The sequence below is a fragment of the Euprymna scolopes genome, chromosome 7 (assembly GCF_053919585.1).
Source record: "Euprymna scolopes isolate OS-2025 chromosome 7, ASM5391958v1, whole genome shotgun sequence".
Taxonomy (NCBI): domain Eukaryota; kingdom Metazoa; phylum Mollusca; class Cephalopoda; order Sepiida; family Sepiolidae; genus Euprymna; species Euprymna scolopes.
Window position 1 is genome coordinate 12705168 of NC_136488.1, and position 27109 is coordinate 12732276.

The 27109-nt window shown below is 31.9% G+C and overlaps 1 protein-coding gene across 1 annotated transcript in view; it reads right to left on the reverse strand.

The window, feature by feature from the left end:
* Nucleotides 1–3784: 3784 nt before the first annotated feature.
* LOC145280183 (ATP-dependent DNA helicase Pif1-like) overlaps nucleotides 3785–27109 on the reverse strand; it is a 134133-nt gene continuing 110808 nt past the window's right edge. Inside the window, exon 2 of the mRNA XM_080131946.1 lies at nucleotides 3785–3850. Coding sequence (XP_079988072.1) covers nucleotides 3785–3850 — 66 coding nt within the window. The remainder of the gene's footprint in view (nucleotides 3851–27109) is intronic.

Sequence of the window (27109 nt, forward strand, 5' to 3'; positions counted from 1 at the left end):
TGTTAGTTTTTTGTCTCATTTACGGAGTTAGAATTTCATAATATGAAGCGTCCTTTCGATTGTCTTTAAAATAACTTTGCCTATAAATTTTGATATTCCGATAAATTATCATTCAAAATTAAAAGATGTCATGAGTTTTTTAAATCCATTTAAATAAAAACAACTTTAATATGGGTGGTTTAATGCTTCAGAAACTAAAAAAAGGCATTACCTTTGCCTTTTAAATTTAAGGTAAACATTTAAGATAAAAGCGTTTCTGTTACAAGTTTATATTCTAAACACTTTATTAAAATCTGATTATAGATAATATGTTTACTAATTTTTTAAGCATTCTCGCAGGCGGCCATTTTAGATGGAAGTAAAATAGTTTACAGTACATCAATGTTTAGACTTAACTAAAAAGAAAAATGTAGTTTTATCGGATGTGGGGAACTGGCAAATAGAAATGCAAGTTTAAAAGTCCAATTTAAATATTTAATGTTTGTATTAGGTCTGAAGTCGCCCATATACAAAGAGATAAGAAAAGAAATGTTGGCGAAACTTGAAGTCTGAGGAATGTCAGAGATGTGTACATTAAAAACAAGACACAGCTCAGATTGAAAAGACTGAAACTCAAACAGACGTCCAGGTAATACAAATACGTCCTCCAATAAAACAACATTCAATAAATGCTATGGATGTGGACGTATAAACTTTAAAATAAATTGCCCTTTTAATAGCAAAAATCTTTTTTGTTCAAAATTTAATACCAAAAAAGATTTCAACAAATGAAAAATGAAAACTAAAGTGAAAGGAAACCGGAATGGATCGAATTTCTATCGGCGGAAAATGACACATATGTTTAATAGAAGAATCGTGAAAGTTTATATAAAATAAAATTGTGTTAATGTTAACTAGAAAGGTTCTGCTATATGCTGCTGATGGAGATTTGGTATCTGTCCGTCTGTAGCAGAAAATTACTGTTGCTTTTGTTAATATCTATTGAGCTTTTATTGTAAATAATGAGTCAGTATATATATATATATATATATATATATATATATATATATATATATATATATAGATAGATAGATAGATAGATAGATAGATAGATAGATAGATCTATACTATTACCGATATTTCTGTACTATTTTGCAATCTCGTGATGTTTTTTTTAGTTTTTGCACTCCCCCCTCTCCCCACGACAGGAGGTATTGGACCAAGTGATTCACTCCTGTTCGTCCGGTCATTCGTTCATTTGTTCGGTCTTTTCTCAATAACCCGGCTTTGGATATTTTTTCTTTTCTTTTTTTTTTTCAAATTTTGCATAAACATTAGTCATGCTTAAAGTAAATTTTTGCTAGAACGGATTTTCCTGAATAACTCTAGTTACCTGCCTAAGGGTCATTATAGAGGTAAAATTACCCAAAATTCGTTTGTCTGTTCGTGTTTGCACTTTTCCCACTAACCACGACTTGAATTTTTTAAAACAATTTGCACAAACATTAGTCATGGTGAAAGTAAATGTTTGTTAGAACGAATTTGACTGGGTAACTCTGGTTTCTTCCCCCGAAAGGGGCTATTATAGGGTAAAACTACCTGAAAATCGTTCATCTGTTCATTTGTTCACGCTTTTTTCAATAACCACCTTTTATTTTTTTTTTTATTATTATTATGCGCAAACATTAGTCATCATGAAAGAAAAGTCTTCACTCGTTGATGGGGGACCTTGCATTGTTCGGCTTGTTTTTATCATATTTCAGAATAACGTTCTATTTTTCAATGCTTTGTTTGTATGTGTGAAAGAGTATTGATAACATGTTTGCATGTGTGAAAGAGTATTATAGTGTATGTTGTCTTGTCATGATAACATGTTTGTATGTGTGAAAGAGTATTATAGTGTATGTTGTCTTGTCATGATAACATGTTTGTATGTGTGAAAGAGTATTATAGTGTATGTTGTCTTGTCATGATAACATGTTTGTATGTGTGAAAGAGTATTATAGTGTATGTTGTCTTGTCATGATAACATGTTTGTATGTGTGAAAGAGTATTATAGTGTATGTTGTCTTGTCATGATAACATGTTTGTATGTGTGAAAGAGTATTATAGTGTATGTTGTCTTGTCATGATAACATGTTTGCATGTGTGAAAGAGTATTATAGTGTATGTTGTCTTGTCATGATAACATGTTTGTATGTGTGAAAGAGTATTATAGTGTATGTTGTCTTGTCATGATATTATTGTGCCGGAAATTATCTTCTAGTTTTCAGGTGACGCTTACGAGGTGTCTTTTCTGTTGTAATAAAACGTCATTTGGGAGGCTACTGTGGTTGGTTGAGAATATAATCCCAATCATTACCTTCTCCATTTGTGAGGGATAGTATATCATATGTTAGTTTATCATGATACCGCCCTTTAAAGCATTACCTAATTTGAGAGGGGGTCAGTGTAGTATATGTTATTGTCCCGTAAACATTACCTCTTTTTCTGTGTAAAGAGGTAATGTAGTATATGTTCTGTAATCATGATATTATTCTCTTTTTGTATCTTCTAAATAGTTAGATATTGAATACTGAATGTGACTAATATGTGGATTCTTCGGACTATTGTTCTCGCCTTGAGTATTATTTTCACAAAGTTTCAATCGATGTAAATTTCGAACTTCTTAAAGAGTATCTTATCAAATTCGGGAATGTTTTGTCGAACTTTGAAATCTGCACGGTAATTCGAACGACCTCTTTCTTCAATTCACGTGGGGTGGTGGTTCTCGTTTCCTCATTCATGGCTGGGTAGAAGTCCTAGATAATTCGCGGGTTTCGTCCGCACTGTGCAGTAAATTGTCAACCTCTAGACAAGTGTAACTTTACAACTGATTTTTACCAAGTACCTTATCCAGTATGCAACACTAGTCTAAATCATCCAAAATAATACGAATAAATCCTCATTTCAAAAATTTAAAAAATGTAACATTCAATATCATTCAACATCGCTGATTTAAATGTCATAGCCGTATTATATACATGCGTTCGCTTTATCTGTTTTAACTTCGTATACGATAAGCACATGCGTAAAATCGGTCAGGACATAATGCTATGAGGTTACATGTTTGAAGTTATTTACTCGCTTCTTCAAGAGTGCGGAGTGTGACACAAATAAGATTATAAAGTACGGTTTCGCCATTTTTAATGCTGAAATGCTGAACATTCTGGTAGCATTTAGCATATACTCATTTGCCTCGTTCTAGAAAGATGTTTCTTTTCTGTGAATGAGGACAGAACGTTCATTATATTTTTCTCGGGAACGAACGTCGGATTTATTTACAAAATGTAGAGAGAGTGCAGAATAGAAGGAAAGAGAGAAATAGAAAGAAAACACTGAGATACTTCTTATAATTGTTGACCATTTTGATCTTTTTCTACTTGTGTAGATGATGAAAAATAGCCACGATTGTACGTTTAACATTCTTTTGGTCGTTCACGTTGAATTGTCTCTTCGACAGCTAGTTTCTCTCCACTTAGCTCGGTGACATTTTTTCCTTAAGCGTTCACAAATGATTCTCCATTATAATCCGGTAACTTAGCCATCCAGAATTCTGACCTCTTGTTAAGGTCATTAACCAATTTCTCCATTCCTAGAAGAAATGTACTGTAGTTATCTTCCAATACAGTAACATTTCGGATTTTTATGCCTTTACTGATTTCCAACTGGTTTTAAGTCCAATTTTACGTCTTTATTGGCGGAGACAAAGTTTGCACGTCCGTAGCATTGGACCGCAAATCTCTAACGAAAATGTTGCAAATCTTCACACAAGACAAGCGGAAACTTTCCAAACCAACAGCGAGTACAATTCAGTCACATGATACAACAACTATAATCAGAAGAAGAAGAAAAAGAAGACAAAAAAGCTAAGAATGATGCAGAAAGAAAAAGAAAGAAAGATTAAGCAAGATTAAAATTCCAACAAATATCTATTAATCTCATATAGACATCAAGTGTTAGCCGAGGAATGTCCTGCTGAAATTTTGAAGACTTCAACTGAAGTAAAACGAAACAACCGCTCAAAGACTGTAGAAAATGTTCAATGTGTACAGTTGTGTTATATCCTTAGATCAAAACTATAAATGATCTTTAATATATTTTTGAGTCATTGTCTTCTGAAGACGTTATCATTTTATTAATGTGTTATTATCATGAACCATCGCAGGACGTGTATCATAACTAGTAAAATAATTGAAAAGAAAAAAACTCCGAATTATTATACAATTAAAGTTAACTCACACTTTCGATTTAGTTGTTTATTCAATGCTAAACTAGTTGACACGAGCACGTCTTGTGTCGCTTGACGTACGATATATTGTGAAAGTAACTATAAAGATTTGACCGATTGAACGACTCGATTCTGTTTTATAGTGAGTCGGTTATACTTCCAGATAAAATGTTGGTTATTATATAAAAAAAGTTAAATGAAGTAGAATTACGAATGATTATTTTCAGAACCACTTGATATTCTCGCTTAATTAAAAGCTTTCCATCTATCCATCAATGTGCTTACCACAAAGACTGGTGGAAAATGTAGACATGTTAAGTTAATCTTTTTAAAATTTTGGGTCTGGTCTTCTTGAGTCAAGTCCCTTGATCAACAGCTATAAACTATCACGTCAACAATTTTTTATTGCATTAATGTAGTTTGAGAAGTAGCGGGACAGCACTATTGTCAAAGGAAATTAAGATGCATCCTCCCTTCGGCCAGCCTGTGGGAGACCCTTTGGTATGGTTGAGAACTCACATAGCTCACGAACAGGCTAACATGAGGTCATGGACAGCAGATGACTGATGCAATACGGAAGCAAACAGAAATAATTCTGTTCATTTCGTTGTGTTACCTATACCAATTATCGGGATTATCGCCCAGTATGGGCACTGCTCGGGCACAAAGTAACTGCAACTTTGTGCCCGTACAACTTTAAAAAGCTATGGCGATACATAAAACACTTTATTCCAGAAATAGACAAAATATAAGGGTTCTGAATCAGAACACCTCGCTCTGTAAAGATTACCATGATTGACGGGTGGTACCTGATCGTCATTACACTACTCAACCAGCAAAGAATAAGGGAAATATCGTGTGGAGAAGAAGTAGAGAATGAAAGCGAGAAACATACGTCGATAGTCGGAACACCTGGGAACATAAGAATGATGAGCAACAATGAATTCATGAATGTCTCGTTGGATGTAGTCGTTAATGCTTGTACTAGGCAAGACACCATATTAGTGTAGTTTGAACCATGGTCTTCTGAATCTGCAGTTCTGAATTTTTTTTAGATGATGTATGAATGTTTTGTATTATTCTCATCTTGAGTGTTATTGGCCGAACGTTTTGGTCATTGAAACTTACGACCTTTGTCCGGTGTAAACGTTTCAACGACCGAAACGTTATGCCAGTAACACCCAAAATAAGAATAATTGTCTGCCTAATCAAAACAATATGGTCTTTTGAACCTGTTATCATTTACGCCTTATTTCAATGAACCAATGACGGGTATTACAACTAGTAAAACGTAAAAAAAAGCAAAAGCTAAAATTATTCTATTGTTATAGATTATTTACACGTTCACTTTCACTGTTTATTTAATGGTTATGCCTTAAATCTTTGCGATTTTAATCTGGCGGCATAAACAGTTTGTTCTTCAAAGTAACCGCGTGATCTTATCGGTGGCAATTGTTCTAGCATCAATGAAAAAGAAACCGGACGGGCGAGCCAATAAACAGAGGGCGGCAGCTTTCGCCGTCCGAAACAAGTCATTAAATACGAATTCAAGTCAGCCATTTGCAGGTGGAGGTTGTTATTTATTCATGATTTTGTTTCAGAGAGGGGCATTACTTTTTTGTAGTAAAAATAAGGCGACTTGTTCAACGGTACAAACGTTGGATTAGAGTGATTTCGTACGTTACGAAAATTGCAGCATGAAACGATGACCGCCTTAAATAATGACAGAATAATATTTTAGATGTTTATAAAATAAAGGGGTGAATAGAAGAGGAAAAAGAGGAAAACGTTTAATGGTTTAGTACTTGGTCATATTTCAGTAGTATACATATATATATATATATATATATATATATATATATATATATATATACATATATATATATAAACGTACTGAGATTTGGGAAAATCTTTATGATCAGTTTTCGGCCAGAAATTTGGCTGTTAAGGGGGTCAAAGCTCAACGATTTGACCTTTGACAACTCTACCAAACTCCTCCGACAATTTTGGGTTTAAACACTTGAAATTTTAAATATAGGTTCATTGGACATGGATATAACTTAATAACTTGATTCGAGCTCCAAACAATAAATGTTAAGGGGTCATAATAGGGGACAAAGTTTAAAAAATTGACCGCTTTTTTTTTTTTTTTTTTGTTCAACATACACCTCCAAACACCCGTGCAACGCCGGGTTGAAATGCTAGTAGAGAGAGAGAGAGAGAGAGAGAGAGAGAGAGAGAGAGAGAGAGGAGAGATAGATAGAGAGAGATAGAGAGATGAGTGTTGGCTGATGAGAGCTTGATATGGGTATCTAAACGGTCCTAATTATCAGGTTTAAACCCGACGGTACCAATGACTTGTCTCATATAAAAACTTTCTGTAAACAAAAATAAAAGAATATCTATAAATACGCTCTTATTTTCGGAATTTCTTTTTCTAAAAAAAATAATTACACACACACACACACACACACACACACACACACACACACACATATATATATATATATATATATATATATATATATATATATATATATACAAAAGTGAAAGTGTCTGTTTATCTGTGTATCTGTGTGTCTATGTGTCTGTGTGTCTGTGTACATTTTCCTACGCAATAACTCTGTCAATTTTTAGTCTACAAACTCGAAATTTGATATACAGGATAATGAGATTTGGGAAAATTGAGGTGGTCCGTGTTTGGCCAGAAATTTGTCGATTAAGGGGTCAAAGTTCAACGATTTGACCTTTGAGAACTCTACTAAACTCCTCCGACAATTTTGGGTCTACGCACTTGAAATTTTAGATATAAGTTCCTTGAACATGGATCTAACTTAATATCTTGATTTGAGCCCAAACAATAAAGGTTAAGGGGTCATAATAGGGGTCAAAGTTTAAAAAAATTTACCTCTGCGGTTTCTTCCAAATTACTCAGAAAATTTCTAGCCTAAATATTTGAAATTCTACATAAAGGATATTCAGAGATAGGGCAAGCTTTTTCATCAGTTTGGGTCGAAAATTTTTAGTTGCCAATATATAAATGTATGTATGTATGTATGTATGTATGTCTGTTTGCTTGTCTGTCTTAAACTTTCAATAGAGGTGGCGGATTTTACTAAGATCAGTATCGTTTTAAAGTGCGATCTTTCATACGACAAATATAAAAAAATTGGCTAAAAACATTAATATCTTCCCTTTTAAACTAGGCACTTTTATACAGGGGTGTGTGACTTTTTCACCGATATTTTTGAAAGTTATCCTCTCCTTTAGATTGTTTAGCCTTAATTTTTTTTTAAATGTCGCTTCCGGTTTGGCGGTGGTCGTAAAGCATAAACGTTAGGTTTTACCCCGTTCTTTTCCTCCTTTGCGGTACGGATTCGAGCCTGCCTTCCTACTACCACTTTTCTGTTTTGCTCAACATACACATCCAAACACCCGGACAACGCCGGACTGAAATGCTAGTAAATATATATATATATATACATATATATATATATATATATATATATGTATATATATATATATATATATATATATATATATATATATATATATATATATATATATATACTAGCAGGGCGTCCAGCATTGCTCGGTGGTAAAGTACGCTTAAATATCATATTTTAATTAATGCAGATTTGGTATTTAATATTATACCAGCCTGGGTTCCCGGCGTTGGCCGGGTGTTTGGAGGTATGTTTCGAGCAAAAAAAATAAATAAATAAAATATAATAATGAAGGAGAAAAAGAACGTTAAGAAAGAACCTGAGGTATTTGCTGTTGCGCCCAAACCGGAAGTGACGAATGTTTAAATTTAGGCTAGTCAATCAAAAACAGGGGATGACTTTCGAAAATATCGGCGAAATAAGCGACACTTCCCTGTAGAAGAATGCCTAGTTGACGATGAGGGAATTAATGTTTTTACCCAATTTTTCGATATGTGTCGTCTGAAAGAAAGAGCTTTAAAACGAAACCGATCTTGTGAACACCCGTTGCCTCTACCGAAAGTTTTAGGCAGACGTACAAATATACATACACACATTTAAACCGAAAGGTGAGATTTATATTATAGATTATAATAGATCTAATATATTTAAAGAGTTAAAACAAATGACCCTTATGCCAGCACCGCGAATTGAAACCAAAGCTTACGATTTATTTTATCTCTATTAGCTATAAAGACATGTTTGCTGCAAGGCTAAAAATAAAAAAAACATACTACAACTTTATGCATGCATATTTGTAATGCCGGCGCTAGCCCATCACCTGGAAATTTTCATTTTTTTTATTTTGGAATTTTCGCACTTCTGTATCGATATTCCTTTGCTAAAGCCTAAATATGAAGTTTTGTATGGGTTTAAATACCTTACATATAAAATTTCATGTCTGTAAACGAACATTTGACAGAGCAGTTTGGTAGGTCAAGATTTTTAAACTAAAAATATATATACATAAATACATATGGAAAAATTGTGTGTTTACTATTAACTTTTTATGAACATATTACGCATATCTTGTAGAATATCTGCAGGAATATAATTACAAATAATAATTAACTAAAGATGATCATTTCATGAGAAAACCGCCACATTTACTTTCGTGGGGAAAAAATAATTACTAATAAACAGAAAAAAGACTTTTTTCTGTTGTTGTTGTTGTTGTTGTTGTTGTTGTTGTTGTTGTTGTTGTTGTTGCTGCTGCTGTTGTTGTTGTTGTTGTTGTTGTTGTTGTTGTTGTTGTTGTTGTTGTTGTTGTTGTTGTTCGGGCCAAGATGTAAGTATAGTATCTGTCCTGATGCTACACTTAAGGTGATTTGTCCGTGGTCAATGGAGGAGAAACCGGTTATACTGAAAAAATTATTATTTTTGGTCCCTATCAAAGTGGACCTTGTGGCTTTGGGGGGCGGGGGCACATTAAAAACGACGTTGTGTCACATTTTTCTTTCCTGGGGAAGCAAGTAAATGCCAATAAATAGAAAAAAGGTGTTTTATATGAATATACACAAAAATCCAAATTTATATATATATATATATATATATATATATATATATATATATATTTCTCCCTTATTTCTTTTTCTGTAACCCTTATTAAATTGATAATCTAATAAAGTTCTTACGTAACTTTACGCTTTATTTTCTTAATTTATATATATATATATATATATATATATATATATATATATATATATATATATATATATATGTAATTTAAACACGGTAGTGTTTGAATGATATGGTTTAGTGGTAGTTTTAGTAATTTAGAACTGCTTTAAAGCTTTATCGCTCACTCAGTTTTCGATCAAATTTAAAACAATTATTATAGTTTTCTCAGCTATATTGTGAAGTTTTTTTTTTCAATTTTTGTTTAATAAAACAAACGTTATGATAATTTTTCTGGTGTTCAAAAATCGTAAGAAAATATATGGAGGTTAGCGACGTTTTTATGACTGGTTTCCATAGCAACAACAACGACTACTGTTGCTACTAATTCACTCATGAAAGCATGAAAGAGGGGGTTTCCTGTAAAGGAGACAAGTGCCGTACATTTTTATTACATAAAAAAGACTGAAATTAAACAAAGAACAAGTGAATTTGTTGTAAGCCTGGAAAAATCATAAATTACAATAAGAATATGCAAGCATTAAAAGTAATATTGTTAAGCTTAAACATGGAAAAGCAAAGGACTAGTTGCTAAAACTGGAAAGAAAAAGGACAAGATATTATAGTAAAAACTATAATAAACGCATAACTTAAAGTATTGTAGCATTAATTTTTTTTAAATTCAATTTATAACATTATATAATCAATATTTAATGCTGCAATATTACTTTTCATGCTTGCATCTCTCTATTGTAATATATATATATATATATATATATATATATATATATATATATATATATATATATATATATATATATATATACAGGCATGGGCAAAGTTATGGAGCATTTATAAAAAAAAAACGAAGAATATATCCGAGTCGGCATTCTTTTATGTTTAACACAAGCATTTATTACCGTTGTTTTCGACAACACTTAAAAAAGTCTCCCGCTGCCGCATGTAATTTTTTAGCATGGATCGTGGGTTCTCCTTCTTCCCACTGCACGCCGGGCACAGCCAGCAAATTCTTATCTGCGACTTTACACGTCTGTTTCCTTTGACGTCGCATTTGTTTCCCCACGAGCACGTGTTGCATTTTTCTCTTTTTTTTTCTTTTTTCTCGCGCACACTTCCTAATTTGCATATGCAGTTTTTTTTAATACTGCTAATCTCTTTACAGCCTGGCCATCATCTGCTGCTTCTGGTATTTGTTCCAATTACTGTTGTTTGTGAATGCTAACCCTAGGAGCTTGCAGGAAGTATATTTAGGCAGTATATAATTAGCCATGGCAATCAGTAGTTGAGAAGTTTTCTTGTAATTATTAAATGAAATAAGTTTAGTCTTAGCAGCATTGAATGTTACCAACCAGTTACGACCCATTCCTCTACAGACTGAGTTTTAGCAATTTCCTTACATATTTGTCTATTAGTTTTACTTTTTTGCTTGTTATAGAGCGTGATGTCAGCAGCAAATATTTTGACTCATGAGAAAATTTTATCGGGGGGGGGGTCATTATGAATATCAGGAATAATAAGCCCCAAGGATTGGCGTCTATAGCACATTCGCATATCTAAAGATATTCCAAAAACCGCAAGTTCGGAACTTCTGCGACATGATTCGTTTTCTGGTGACTTTGGAATGCCTTCTCTTTGTTGCGGCTATTTTTCTCTCTTGTAATGATTTCTAGATTCTACGAATATTTGACAATTTATATTGGACTTATGTCGTATAAATCTACGGAATGCATGCAGCCTTTTGATGAGAGCAGCTTCACAATCAGAGGTTAATTGTTATGGACAGTGCGGTACATCCCTTGGGGAACTAGTATTTCAAGTGCTACTTTTAATAATCCAGTAATCTCATTTGCACATAGAAGAGAAAAGCAAGAAGAGAAAAGATACGACTCCCTGGAGCGTCTCTGATCGGTGATGGTTTCCAGGTCGTTTTAGGTGTCATTTGAGTAATGGCTCTTCAGTTTGGAGTCGAGAGTTTAGGATTATTTCTACCCATTATCACAATGTGATCGGCATTCCCAAGTGGGCTATTGGCAATTATTACACACATATCTGGAACTGTAGTCAAAAATTCATCTAGAAGTGAGGCTTGTTGATTTGGGAGACAGGTTAGAAACGTAATAGTTAGTGATAGGAAATGGGATATAGAGAAGCTATGTGTTATGCTACCAGAGAAACTATAAGTAACTAACGCTATGTTGCAGGTTTAGTCTAAAGAACATGAAGGCCTGACCGTCTGATTGTAGTTTAGATTCTTTAGTCAAGGGGAGGGTGTTACGAATATAGACTCCAAGTCCGTGCATGTGTCTGTCTAAGACTTTACAGCAAATTGGAAGATAACCAAGCATGTTTAAGTGGTTAGAGGAGATAAAGGAGTATTATGGAAGTGGAAATACAAAACTATTAACTTCAAGTTGCCGACATATTTATATTGAATTTGCGCATGCGCAAATTCATTTATAGTTTGAAGTAGTTTAATATAATTTTTTTATATCTGTCGATAGCTCAAACGGTGGGGAACGCGGCTCTAGCGCTAAATGTTTCGGTTTCGATTCTAGCTGATGGCATCTTGGCATTTAGAGGGAAACTTTGGAAATCAGTATTATGTATTTATAAAGACTTGAATCTATAATAATTACGAAAATTGCATGAATAAATATATTTAAGTGCAAGACCGAGCACCACTGAGCAGTTGTTTATGAATAAAGGGATGGGTGTGGCACTTTATATTAGTGCCCCAGTTGTAGTGGTCGTTAACCCCCCCCCCCTTTCAGCAGACACAAAACCACACAGCACAGGTTGCAATATATATGAGAAATATAATTGACTATTTATTTTTTTTTTACATTACTAGTGCTATTAAATAATTTGTTTTCAAGGTTACTCATATAGAATCAACCGAAAATCGATCCATGAACAGAATCCATGAACACTTCGACGATTTGGATGTAAAAGTTGCCTTTGAAATAATAAAAAAAGTTACTTATGTGATGCATATAAATAGTAAAGTTTTTACTATTTTTGTTGATTTTAATTTAAGATAAGAACGTGCTATTGTATATATTGTTAGATTTTGACAAGTAAATTAGTAAATAAGCTTTCTGTTTGTGTGTATTTAACATTATATTTACTAGGTGGATATGGACTTATAAGTATATGAAAAGATAGTATTAGGTGATAGATTCGAGTAGTAACTTGCGATATGATTAGACAAAGGGAGAATGCGGTTTATGTATTTTTAAAAGTTCTGTATAAATAACCGGGTTTCTAATCTTCAAAACTCCTATCTTAGATTATAATAACATGTGATTAAGGGGGAAAAAAGAGACAACGTTTGAATAATATCGTTTAACATGAAGATCCCATGACGACGAACCGCGTATAACAGACCCGAGAAAATAATACACCAAAAAAAACACAGAGCTGTTTTAATGTATTTCCTTAGCATGAACACATAAGATCAGTTAATGTATCAGTCACGTTTGAAGCAAAATATCGTTCTATCTAATCGCAAGGTTAACTCTTTAGATTGTAGAGGCGGAGTTGATCTTCTTTACAAACCCATCACGACTTCCGTTTTGTTTAATTTGAAAGCCATACAATAAAAAGTCAGGAGATATCTCGCGGTACGTTTAAAGTGCCACGTTTGCCCTCACAGTGCATTTGATATACAGGAAAGCAAGTCTCGCGTTACTTCACACGTGACCACTAGTTCGACATAGCAGTGGAAGAATCTTTTTACACCAAAGCGTTCTGCACTTTAATTTGTTGTTGACTGATTCTCTACTCTTTAATTTCATGCATGAAATATTTTCTGAAGTAAAAAATAAACTATTATTATGCTTTTGTTAGAATAGCATATAGTACAAAGGTGACTGCAATAACTGTTACTTGTAAACAATTACCTATTCAATTACTTTATTGCAATGCTAACAACAGTATCTATTTATTGAAACTAGTAATCCGAACGTAGAAATAACATTGTTTAAAGTAAAAATGCCAATACAAAAAAAATCAAAATGGTAATCATCAAAACTCTAATATGCAAATGTGTAAATTACGAAGTTTACAATACTGATACACCTCTACTGCTGCTAGTTTCAATAATTCGATAATGTTGCTATAATTACAATGAAGTAATCGGATGCGTAACTGTTTATAAGTAACAATTAATGTAGTCAACTTAGTATTAATATGCTATTTTAAACAAAACATTAAAAATATAGTTTAATTACTTCAGAAAACATAGCTTGTATTTTTTGCCATTTTAAATGCTTACTATAGATATATTTACTTTAATTTGTGCTATTTTGCATTGATAGTACTGTTCTTTTAACTGTTAAATATTGCTATTATGTACTTTGGGATGGTAGTATTATAAATAATGTTTACTATATATACATATATATATATTATTTGTCTTGCATACAATAAAATTTCTATATTTGAAATGTAACTTTTTCAAATCACAAAGTTTAAATCCCTAAATTATGATATATATATATATATATATATATATATATACGTATATATACGCATATATACATATATATATACATATATATATATATATATATATATATATATATATATATATGTATACATATATATGCATATAGGAAGCATAAATGAAAACCGTAAACCAAAATATACATGTAAAAATTATTTTTCGACAAAATAACTCAAACAAAGATTAGTAATAAACCCTTATTCTGCGGTGTTTCAAAGAATGAAACCTTCCTTTTTTCAGATGAAATAAATTATAGCAAATTTATACATATAGCAAAGGTTAAAATTTATACATATAAAAAAAGATTAAAATTTATACATATAGCCAAGGTTAAAATTTATACATATAGCAAAGGTAAAAATTTGCTGGTCTAAGCATTGTATGAAACGACATTATATGACGGTAGTTAGAAAATGCAAAAAATATTTGTAGACTCTTTATAAAAATGAATAAAAAGGATATACAAACCGATATTGGTAATCCCAAAGAATAATGAAGCCTTGGTGAGATCAAGAAACGAGATCGTTATGTTAATATATATATATATATTTTAATATATATATATATATATATATATATATATATATATATATATATACATTAAAGGGGGTTAGAACAGTAGTCTAAAGAGCAGAGTGTATTTTAATGTGATAGCAAAATTACTAATTTAATAAAAATACAAGAAAACAACAGTGCTCGTTGTAATTCAGATATATAATAAGCTCGATATGCAAATATCCTAGAGCCACTTTAATATTTAGTAATGTGATTGATAATTTAAAATTCAAATTAGAATTAAAAATCGTACATTTATAAGCTACAATCAACATCCAAATGAATGCATTGACAATAATTACGGTTTAAAAAAAACTATATGCCAAAATTATTGTCCGTGGCTTAATGTTTATCACAATAAAAACATCGTTTCCGAAACGATCGTACAAATTATTGACGTTGTTGTTGTTCCTTCTTATGAAACAGATTTTTAATCATTAATTCTAATTTTAATTTTAAATTAGCAATCACATTACTAAATAATATATATATATATATATATATATATATATATATATATATATATATATATATTCTGAATTTCAATCAATCTCAAAGTAATATTCCAGTCCGATCTGGTAAAGATGAATAATTCGAAGCATTTAAAATAAAATTAGATCCGTCGTAGAAAGGCCCAGAATAACACGAAATATCAGATACGAGTCGAAAACGGGAAAAGACCAGTCTCGATCCATTTTATGACGGGAAGCTTATAAGGAAATAAGATTGTCACATTTCAGAAATGAGGTTTAGATTAGATGCAGAGTAAAATTCTTTGGGCGAAAAAGTCTAGACACCAGAATATATATATATATATATATATATATATATATATATATATATATATATATATATATATATATATATATGCTTACATGGGGCCCGACGTTGCCCGGGTGTTTGCAGGTGTGTATCGAGCAAAAATAAAAATAAAACTGGTAGTAGGCAGGTAGGCTCGAACACGTACCGTGAAGGAGGAAAAGGACGTTAAAAGAGAACGTGACGTATTTGCTGTTGCGCCAATACCGGAAGTGACGAATGTTTAAATTAAGGCTAGTCAATCGAAAACAGGGGATGACTTTCGAAGATATCGGCGAAAAAAGGAACACCTCCCTGTAGAAAAATGCCTAGTTGGCGGTAAGGGAATTAATGTTTTTGGCCAATTTTTCGATATTTGTCTTCTGAAGGGTCGAGCTTCAAAATGATACTGATCTTGTGAAAATTCGTCGCCTCTATCGAAAGATTAAGGCAGACGTACAAACATACATACATACATACATTTATATTTTGGTTAGTAAAATTCTCGACTCAACCCGATTAAAAAGCTTGTCCTATCTCTGAATAGCGTTTATGTAAAATTTCAAATGTTTAGACAGCAAATTGTATGAGCAATTTGGTAGAGACTTCAGAGGTCAATTTTTTAAAACTTTGACCCCTATTATAACGCCTTAACATTTATTCTTTTGGGCTCAAATAAAGTTATTAAATTAGATCCATGTCCAAGAAACCTATATCTAAAATTGCAAGTGTTTAGACCTAAAATTGTCGGAGGAGTTTGGTAGAGTTGTCAAATGGCAAATCGTTGAACTTTGACCCCTTAACAGCCAAATTTCTGTCCGACAACCTATCACAAAGATTTTCCCAAATCTCAGGACCCTGTATATCAAATTTTGAGTCTGTAGACTTAAAATTGACAGAGTTATTGCGTAGGAAAATGTACACAGACACACACGCAGAGACACCTACAGACACGTTCACTTTTACATATATATATATATATATATATATATATATATATATATATATATATATATATATATATATATATATATATATATATATCACGGTTTTGTCTCAGTATTTAAACGTGTAATATTTCTATTTTGCTTTTGTACTAATGTTATCTTAATTGTTAAATACTGCAATTTCTACTTTTAAACATTACGAATACTTGACATTAAAACAGAAAATGAATGTAAGCTTAGAAATTTTAGTATGTCAATGAAAATTAATATGATAATGGAAACAAACGTTTTTTATAGCAAAAATAAAATCAAGAATAATGGAAGATAGAAAATGAAAACGAGGAAGCGTTGATAATATATATGCAATTCTGAATGAAGACAGAGCGGAAATAAATGTGTATAAATATTATGTAATTTATTAACAGAAAGTACTGCGGTGTATTTGAGTCACATGGAAGTAAATGAATAGAAGTGAGTACAACGTTTGCTACGTTTTTTATATGAAACGTTTTTGTGGAACTCATATTTACCGGATCAAATAGATAGTGAAACGATTGAAAAGTAAGGCACCATTGCTAGCAACACGTAAGAATTATCATAGATATTGGTATGTTATTTTCTTATAAAAACTAAACTGGCATTGGAAAAATTGGCATAATATGTATGTTTGTGTGTGTGTGTGTGTGTGTGTGTGTGTGTGTGTGTGTGTGTGTGTGTGTGTGTGTGTGTGTGTGTTGTATTAAAAACATAATTTTTCGTTTTTTCCCCCTCGGCACACAAAATCTGATACTATCTTAGAAAATATCAACCATTATCACGTGCAATCCTTATTCATTTTTTTGGCTCCCACTTAGCCCACACTTCTATTTAGATACCAATCAGATTCTTTTTCCTCATACCGAAGAAAGTGAGCAGTCCATATTTAATAGAGATTTCTGTGAACCTTAATAATCTTCCTCATTATCATATTTTTAGTTTATTTATATTTTTGTGGAGGTTATAAGTTGAATTATATATACATGTTGTTTGTGTGAATAAAATATACTTTTTAAAATCATATGAATCCGTACATTATGTATATTTTTTTTTTTTTTATTTATTGTTTATTGGGGGTTGTAAGTTGTATATATATTTTTTCTTTTTTTATAAATTTTATAATGTGTGCATTTCGTTTGTACAAATGAAATTTATTTTGCAAAACGTTTCAAATATTTTCTAGAACGTGGATATTGTATTTTGGTAAAGAACATAGTTGACAGTAGATGAAAAAAAGCTTCATGAGAAATAACACATTTTGTTTTAATATCAACTATCACCTTTTTCAATAAATAATTAACACAATAATTCAAACAAAAATAATAATCTTTATAATGTACGTTGATGTTTTTCTAAAAGAAAACAAATACAATTTATTGTAAATGTAAACTTTATGGTTAAAAAAATTTTTCAGTTCATTTATTTTATAATGTTTGAAGTTATAAAGGTTTTACTATAAACCCTGTGCATCGCTTTATTGTAGGTCAGTATTTTTTTTAATTGCTATGAAATGCAGAGAAATATATTTTCGTACACTGGAAGAGCATAATAAGGTGCCTTATTTCCCTGATTTTACTGGAATTTCAACAAGTATTTTGAAATGTATGCCAATTTTTCTTTTTCTTTTTTTTGGTAATTTTTAGTGTGTATCGCTTTATCGCAAGGGTCTAAAATTCATATGTTCGGTAATAAAACAATATTCTACCTTCATATTTCTATTTATATGAAATAAAGAACATATCCAGTAATAATATTAACTAAAAACAAGAGCGAATTTCACATTATTTTGTTTAAGGAAATATTTACTTTTCTAATTAACTCTCATTCTTCATAATCACTTTGAATAGCCTCTCGTCAACTGATAATGTCAATCGGCGGATTTGAAATGGTGTGATCTTATAGGAAACTTTCAAAATCTTTCTCTACAGTTCATCCTTAGACGAAAATTTATTTATGGCCGGAGCTAATCAATTGGGTTTATATCTGGAGAAAAACGTGGTATGTCATAATTTTTTTACCAGTAATGCCTAATGACTTAAGGGAGGATGTCGTAGTCTTGGCTGAGTGGGATGGTGCATTGTCATGCATAAAAATCAATTTGTAGGTGACGCGCCAATGGAAAGGTCATCGAGCCATGGTGACAAATGTTCATTTAAAAATAAAGTATAAGACTGGCTTGTCAGTTTGACACCTTATGGCACTCGAAATGATTCAATTAATGCATCGCAGATTATTCACGCCCAAAACATGATACCTCCACCTCCCTGTTGAAAACAGAATCGATGAGGGATAGGGAATCTTAGAGAATTCGAAACTTTGACCCACCCATCTAGGCCATCAAGGGTTGCTCTTGCCTTATCGGTGAAAAGAATATTTTCAAAGCCGGTTTTCATGTATTTCTGTCCCAAAGCCAAACGCTTTTCCTTATGACTTTGGTTTAAAACGGCTCTTGTAATAGGTTTAATCCTTATTGTAAGCTATTCCAGCCTTGTAAAATATATCAGCACTGTTGTTGCCCGACTGTTTGATAAGTTGATGGCAAATTTTTCTAACATCTTCCAAGATCCATGGCTAGATCTACGAGAATTTATTTTTTGTAAGACCCGCAACAACACTTTCCTTTTCACTAGCTGCAAATCGACTATTTCTAGGCATTTTGGGAGATCTGCAATAAAATTATACACACTTAAAATTAACAGAAAAAATTATCATAATTTGAAAAATATTTGTTCGAATTCCACAAAAATCAGGGAAATAAGGCATCATATGCTTTTCCAGTGTAACAAATTTAACTTCTCTGCATTTAATAGCAATTTCAAAATTAAAAAAAAAAAATATTGACCTGCGATAAAGCGATACACAAGGTTTATAGTGACCTAAAGCAAATGCCACCCATGGAGTCGTAAATAAAATTCACATACTTTTCTCGCAATCTAAGTAGGTCTCGTACAAAAAACTACACTCCTAATCGCGCACTTAATTTCAATCATGTATGTTCGTCGTTTTTTATCGCCGTTTTATAATGTGCACAATTTCATACGACAAGCAACATTTGCCAATAACTCGGTCACATTTCGTCTTAGATATTCCTCCTATTTTGCTTTGATTACGCTATTTAATTCGAAAATATTTTGCGTGTTTATTTTTATTATCTTCGATATCCTATTTTTACTGATGAAACACGCTCCAAAGTTCCCCGAATATGTTATATATGACATTTTTGTCGGATCACCTTGCATTTAATTGAAAGACATAAATCATAGATCAATAATTACCAATCTAAGAAAAATAAAACTACACCAATGAATGTTTCATAGTATATGGGTTGATTAGTCTGTCAGACTGTAGTTTGGTCTGACAACACTGTTCGAAATATTACTTACTTGGCTAAACGAACGTTTCATTTTCTCATCCTGAGAATATCTGTGCTTGCTTGTTCTTAGATTTACTCGGTACTCAAATTTGCTTAGAGTAAGAAGTTACCTACACAAATAATTATTACGAGCAAGCAACTTTTTTTTTATATGTAGTTAGGTCCTTTTTAAAACAGAAAATGCAGTCCTAATTATGACAGCGTGTTTATCTCTGAACGGAGTGACCAAGCGATTCCTGCCAGATTAAATAGGTAAACAGCAGGGATTTTTATCAGCCTTGTTCAGTAAATCGGTAGAATGTGTGCCCTCTCGTGGGAGGAGATTGCACTTGCATGAAATCAGCTTCAATTAATTAACATATAGCTTTCTTTGGAAAAACCAACTAACAAAGATAAAATTTGATAAGGCGCTACTAATGTCGACAACATAAACTGAATTTAAAAACAGAATCATAGACAAATCAATTTAAGCACACATAAGCACATTTACTTCATTAAGACGAAAAAAAAATTAACAAATATTTAATACTTAAATGCGTACCGAAATCGCGGTTAACTGGTGGTCGTTTTATAAGTGGAAATAGATTAATATTCAGAAATAATTTCACAATCTATCTATCTATCCACCTATCTATCTATCTATCTATATCTATCTATATATCTATAAAAACAGAGATGTGTGTGCCACAGACGATTTCTGATTGGTTGATCCAATAATCACATCTCCTAAAAAACAATGGTTTCTACGCTCTTACCTTTACCATAAAATATTATGGCTTTATTTATTGTCCATCTTGGAAGGGTTTAATTTTTTTCTAACTTGTTATTTACAAATTAAAAAAATACGAATCTTACACAATCTTACAATCCAACCTACGACATCCACGGCCGCCATTCTGGTGCTACCGCAGACATGTACACAACACGAAAACGATGTTTTGAAAATCTAGCAAAAATGAATTTTCCTGAAATTTTTCAATATTTAAAAATAAATTATGCCGGCTGATAAAATTTTAAAACTTTTTGTAAAGCTATAAAGATAAAATTTAAAAATACTTATTTTTATGTAAAACGCGCGTTCCCTTTTCATTTCGGGTTTGTATTACTGTACACATAGATTCGAAAAAGTTGTCAAAAAACAAATATATAACAAATAAATGTTATCAAAGGCAAGATAAGTTACTTTTCTACCAAACTGGATATATTTTTCGTGTTTTTATTCAATGTAACACATTTATTCAGCTCGAAAAACGGGTTTGTATTACTGTACACATAGATTCGAAGAAGTTGATAAGATACGAAACAATACAGGACGAAAACACGCGCACACACGCACACACACTCACGTCCACTACCGTCCTTGGCTACGTCACGTTGTTATGGCAACACGATAAATACACAGTAAATTTGATTTTCTTCATTTCTACGCAAATATTACGCAAATATAAATCATATAGAATATCTGTATGAATATAATTACACGTAATAGTTAAATAAAGATGATCATCGTATAAGAGAACCGAAAAAAAAAACTAATAGGGAATTTGTATAAAGTTGTATTTTCTTTTTAAATAAATAGAAAAAAGGGGTGTTGATAAGACTATCGATACTTATACAGTTTAGTGACGACATTAAAAAAATGAAAATATTGAAAAAAATTTTTATTGTACGTAACTGTTATAGACTGAAGTTCTCCGAAAAAAAAATTTCACTTCATTTGATCAAGTATTTTTGTTCTTACAGCGAAAAACAATTATTTATCACGACGACGTCAACGTGGCCATTTTGGAAATGTACCTAGCAGAATACCTCCATTTTAGGCCAAATTTCGCAATCTAGCCTTTTTTTCTCGCCGTATTGAGATGCGCACAACACATCTGCAATTTTTATACGTTTTTTTTCTTTTTTTTTTTAAATCTGCAATTTTTTTGCGTTTTTTTTTTAAATAAGAATACTATTGAATATGCAAAGAAATTGAAGAATGCAAAGAATTGAAGAATTTTTATACGAGATTATTTTCGAAACATGCTCAGTTGGACACGCATGGATAACTTCGAAACTTCGTTTATTTACTTCTGTTACAACTTAAAAAAAAAAAAAACACCCCAAAAATGGCATCTGTCTTCGCAAAAAAAAAAAAAATCTTATTCTGGTGGGGGAAAAAAGGGCTAGATTGGCCTAAAATGGAGGTATTCTGCTATGTACGGCAGTTACCTGCCCTTGGGGAATTCCTGGGTCTGCAATAACATTTCCAAAATCGCCACGTTGACGTAGCCGTGATAAATCATTGTTTTTCGCTGTAAAAAAAAACTACTTGATCAAATGAAGTGAAATTTTTTTTCGGAGAACTTCAGTCTATAACAGTTACGTACAATAAATTTTTTTTTTCAATATTTCCATTTCTTAATGTCGTCACTAAACTGTATAAGTACCAGACTATCATTACACACAAAAGTATATAGATTTATTTTTGAGTAAAGTTCCCCGGGTTTTCCTTTCACTTCAGTAAATAATGGTCTTTTGTTATATATATATATGATGTTTATGTTTATATATATGTATAAGTGATAGTGTCTGTGTGTGTCTGTGTGTGTCTGTGCGTCTGTGTGCATTTCTCTACGCTAAAACTCTGTCAATTTTAAGCCTACAGATTCGAAATTTGATATACAGGGTACTGAGATTTGGGAAAATCAATGTGATAGGTTTTCGACAGAAATTTGGCGATTAAGTGCTCAATATTCAACAATTAGACCTTTGAGAACTCTACCAAACTTCTCCTACAATTTAAGGTCTGAACACGTGATATTTTATATATAGATTCCTTGGACATGGATCTAACTTATTAACTTTACTTGATCCCTGAACAATAAATGTTAAGAGGTCATAATAGGGGTCAAAGTTTTAAAAAATTGACCGTTTTTTTTCCTCAGCATACACTTCAAAACACCTGGGCAACGCCGGGCACCGATTGCTAGTCTATTATATAAAGGTCTGTGTGTGTGAGTTCCTACATCATAGGTTCCGAAACGGCTGAGCCTATCTTTTACTTTTAATATTCAGAAATAATTTCACAATCTATCTATCTATCTATCTATCCACCTATCTATCTATCTATTATATAAAGGTCTGTGTGTGTGAGTTCCTTCCTCATAGATTCTGAAACGGCTGAGTCTATCTTTTACAAATTTCACACAAAAATAATTTATATATCTAGCAGTGTTCTTAGATATGTTTTTAACAGAAATTCATCCGATAAGTGTCGAAAATCGAAAAAATCCGATCTTAAAAATAGTCTTTCTTCTCTTATAAATAAAATAAATTTATAGGAGAATATTTTACGTTACACCGGTATAACCTTTGTCGATGTAATGTAAAATATTCCCCCGTAACTTTTTATCTAACAGAAGAAGAATGACTATTTTTAAAACCGTTATACCCAAATATCAGCTGATGTGATATCGTAAACAAACACAGAGGAATTTGATGAACGACATTATCATTATTATTTTTATCATTAATTAATTAATTAATTAATTAATTTTTTGCGAATTAGTCCACCGGGCAAATTATTTCTTGTAATATATAATATTCAATAGAGGATTAATTATATAATAACACATACAAAATCTGCATAAATTAAAATATCATGTTTAAGCGTATTGTACTATCGGGCAACGGCTGGTGTCCAGCTAGTTCCTTATACATGAAGATAGGTTGGAAATTTCGAACAATTACATAATTTCTATGAGGGAAACTTAGAAACAATTTTACAATTGTTTTACTCGCCAAAATAGAAGTGTGAATTAATATATTTATAAGTGATTGAATACATGTAGTATTTCTAGAGAGAGTGGTATGTTTAATGTTATCTTTATAAAAATATTACTGCATTATATGCATAAAATCTTGTGTCAGACAAGCATTATATAATTATGTATTTTATATAGTATACAATATTAAATTATAATTTTTTTTCTAATAAAATCATTTTCGGCTTCTATTTCATATAATTTAAATTCGTTAATAATCAAGCTATATGAAGACACTATTGTTGATAGATTTTTCTCTCGATCATTAGAATAAAATAGGTAACACTAACGTTAATTTATTTCATATAAAAATAAGAAAATGGTGCCCAATACAAATGTTTATTTTACCGACAGGCTTTTGTTTAAAATATATAAACGAGGATTAAATGTTATCTACAATAACAATGGAGAGAAAAAAAATGAAAGGTTTGCAAATTGGACACTCGATCTGTTGGGGAGAAATAATTTGTATTTTTAGTTGATTTTTTAGATGACGTTTATTTGCCAGTGTTGGCTGCGGCGTTGTATGATTTCATCACGAGATTACACAAGCATTAGAAATAAATTAAGACGAAATTAGTAAAAACACATAGATACTATTTTAAATAACAGCGTATTTAAGATTATTTTTAAATATGATAATATACATGTAAATAATATAATTGAAATATATATGTGTGTGTGTATGTGTGTGTGTGCATATATATCCATCTAAATATTCGCAATATTTATTTAATATGAAACTAAAATCGTCTTGCTTGGGCGTTAAAACTGTTCATCCGCTTCCATTTATAAGTTCCGGTTTACGACTTCCGGTTTCAAAAATGATGTGTAAATAAATAAAAGTAAAGCCATAAAATCTTTTTTATCGACAATTTACGGAGTGAAAACAATGTGTAAGCTATAATATCGGTATATAAGAAGTTAACAGTTTTAAATAAGCAGAACCCCATTAAAAAGTACATAAACAATATAAACAGAACTGTTTAAAAAAATAATACACACTTTTTATTTGTTATGAACAATATATACAGAACTTTTTATTTATTTTAAACAATATAAATAGAACTTTTTATAATTTCAAAGGGTAAAGTCTTATTGGTTTTCACCTTAACATTTTCCTTTACAATGGCGACTTTAATAGGTTTTCGAGTATGATGAAAACGAATATCGCATTTCAATTTTCCGCGAAAATGTAGGTTTCCTCATTCTATTATGTTAAAACTGGTTGTCATTGTTGGACGCGTAAGCGCGCATATCTTTGACATAATTAATATACTCACTATGTCCTAGATAGCTTTAACATATCAACTATAGCATACCAATTTAACAGACCAACGAGTCAAATATAGTCTAGTTCTTTTCTGATTTCTTATTGTCGAGATTGAAAAGTGTGCTAAATAATAAAATAAAATCTAGAGGAAAGTGTTTCATTAGTCTTAAATTGTAAAATCATGAATTTAAACATTATGAATGGCTATTAGTGGATGTTTGAGGGGAGCTCAATATTTATCTCATGTGAGTTAAGGAACCAGTAGTTGTTTTTCAAATTCGTCATTATCACTCCAGATGTAAAGAATGTCATGGCAAGTCTCAAAAGATGGTGAAGGTATTGACATAAAATGAAACGAAATAGAACAACCAATATTAAAAAAAGACAGACTGCATAAGTATAGAAAATGCCACATTGATGATATATGCATTTCTCTCTTAGTGTTCATTATTGTTATTACTCACTAGGAGCTGTCACACAATCCCTCACTAAAGATTGCTCTTTGAGAAAAATTTGTGGTATTTGCTGGGGTTTGAGTGACAACAAGTCTCCCCAGACTTCCAATACACTTCACCTCTTGTAACAACCTTTGCAAAAGAATTTGCGTTATCGCAACAGCCGCTGACCATTTATTTCTCGTTGGCAGTGACCATTGGTTTTCACTGGAATTCGGGTGGCAATAAGCCTCCCCAATGTCTCAGTTCTCTTTGGACTCATCCAGCAGAGGGCTGGCTAGTGCTTTCTCTCCTCGGTCTTTCCATCCTTCTAAATCCTCATTATTTAGTGTGGTTCCCGTTTATGGTGGCACTCATAGAAAAAAAAAACAGAAGCGGTATCTTACAATTATTCAGTTTCAGTATTTATGATTCCATGTGATGTACCTTTGTGTTTTGCATCTGTAGCCGTTTGTGTCGAGTCTGTGTGTAGTCTATGTGTGGTGTTAGTCTCCACATTCAAGGGCTGCCTTAATATTTCTTCAGTTGTCATTACTGAAATTTGTTGTATCTCTCTGATTCTAATCACTCCCAATATTTTTTCAAAGATTCTCGGTATCGTTCCTAGCGCTCTTACTATTAGTGGCATTATCTTTACCTCCTTCATTCTCCAGATCCCTTTGAGCTCTCTGGCTAGTTCAGCATATTTGCTTTGCTTTTCAGTCTTCTTAATCTTCACTCTGTGGTCTGATGGAACAACAAAATCTACAATCTGGCCAAGCTTTTCTTTCTTGTAACCTATTATGACATCCGGCCTTCTTGCTTGGATGGGTTTATCCGTTTGTATATCCATGTTCCATAGGATTTTGTGACTTTCATTGTCCAGGACAGTTGACAGTTTGTGCTTGTATTATTTGTCTGTGTGTTCAAGATTCAATTGTTTGCATAATTGCTAATGCCTTCTCCGCTTGATCGTGTCTATTTTTATATTTGGGAGAGAGAGCTAGTTTGCTGCAATCATTTATAATATCGTTTACTGTTTCATCTTTTTGTCCGCAGATTCTTCATATGCTGTTTTCTTATGTCTTGTCGATCCTTGCTTTGATGTTGTTGATTCTAATCGCGTTATCTTGTACAGCTGTTATAAGCGATTCCGTTTCTCTGTTTAGGTTTCCGTTTGTGTTACCATTCCAAGTGTTTTTCGTTAGTATCTTCTTTCGTACTTCTCATGAATAGTTCATGTAGCTGTTTCTCTTCCCAGTTTTCTATCCTCGTCTTATTCCTCGTCTCTTTTTCTATCTTGTTTGTTTCTTCCGTGTCTCTCGCTGCAGTAATTATATTTTCGGTTTTTTGCATTATGTATTTTTCTAACCCTTTTTGTGTTATTTACACCGTCTTCTACACATACAAATCCTTCTCCTTCGTCTTTACTTTTACACTTATAGTCGCTCAATATTATCCTTCGGGTGTAGTGCATTGTGAATTGTCATGAGTTTCCCGATCTTTTGGTCCAGATTCCTTAGTTCTATTTTGGTCCGGCTTATAAACGGTCCAGAGTATCTTATTTGTGACACTGCCCATATTTTTTTACAATATAACTGAGAAAATAATCTATAAACTGTAATACTTGTTTGAAAATTTCGAAAAATGAGTGCAGGGTGCAGCCTTAAAGCAGTTCTAAATGACTAAAACTGCCACTGTATCATATATTTAAATACAGCCGTGTTTGAATGGCATTGAATGTTTAAAAGGAAACTGCATAAGTTTGTTATTTTAAGTCATAAATGAATAAGACTAATGAAGTGTATCCCTCTTAATATATGATATAAATAAGTATTAAAATTTTCTTTTTTGCACAAGAAATAAATTATAATATCAATTATCAAAGTATAAGCTTATAAGCGTTAGTTTTCAAAAAGGTTATCGTAACTTATTGGCTACCCTGTATTTGCTTATTTAGTACCTGGGCGGAAGTGTTTCTGAAATTCTCATCAATGTAAACTCA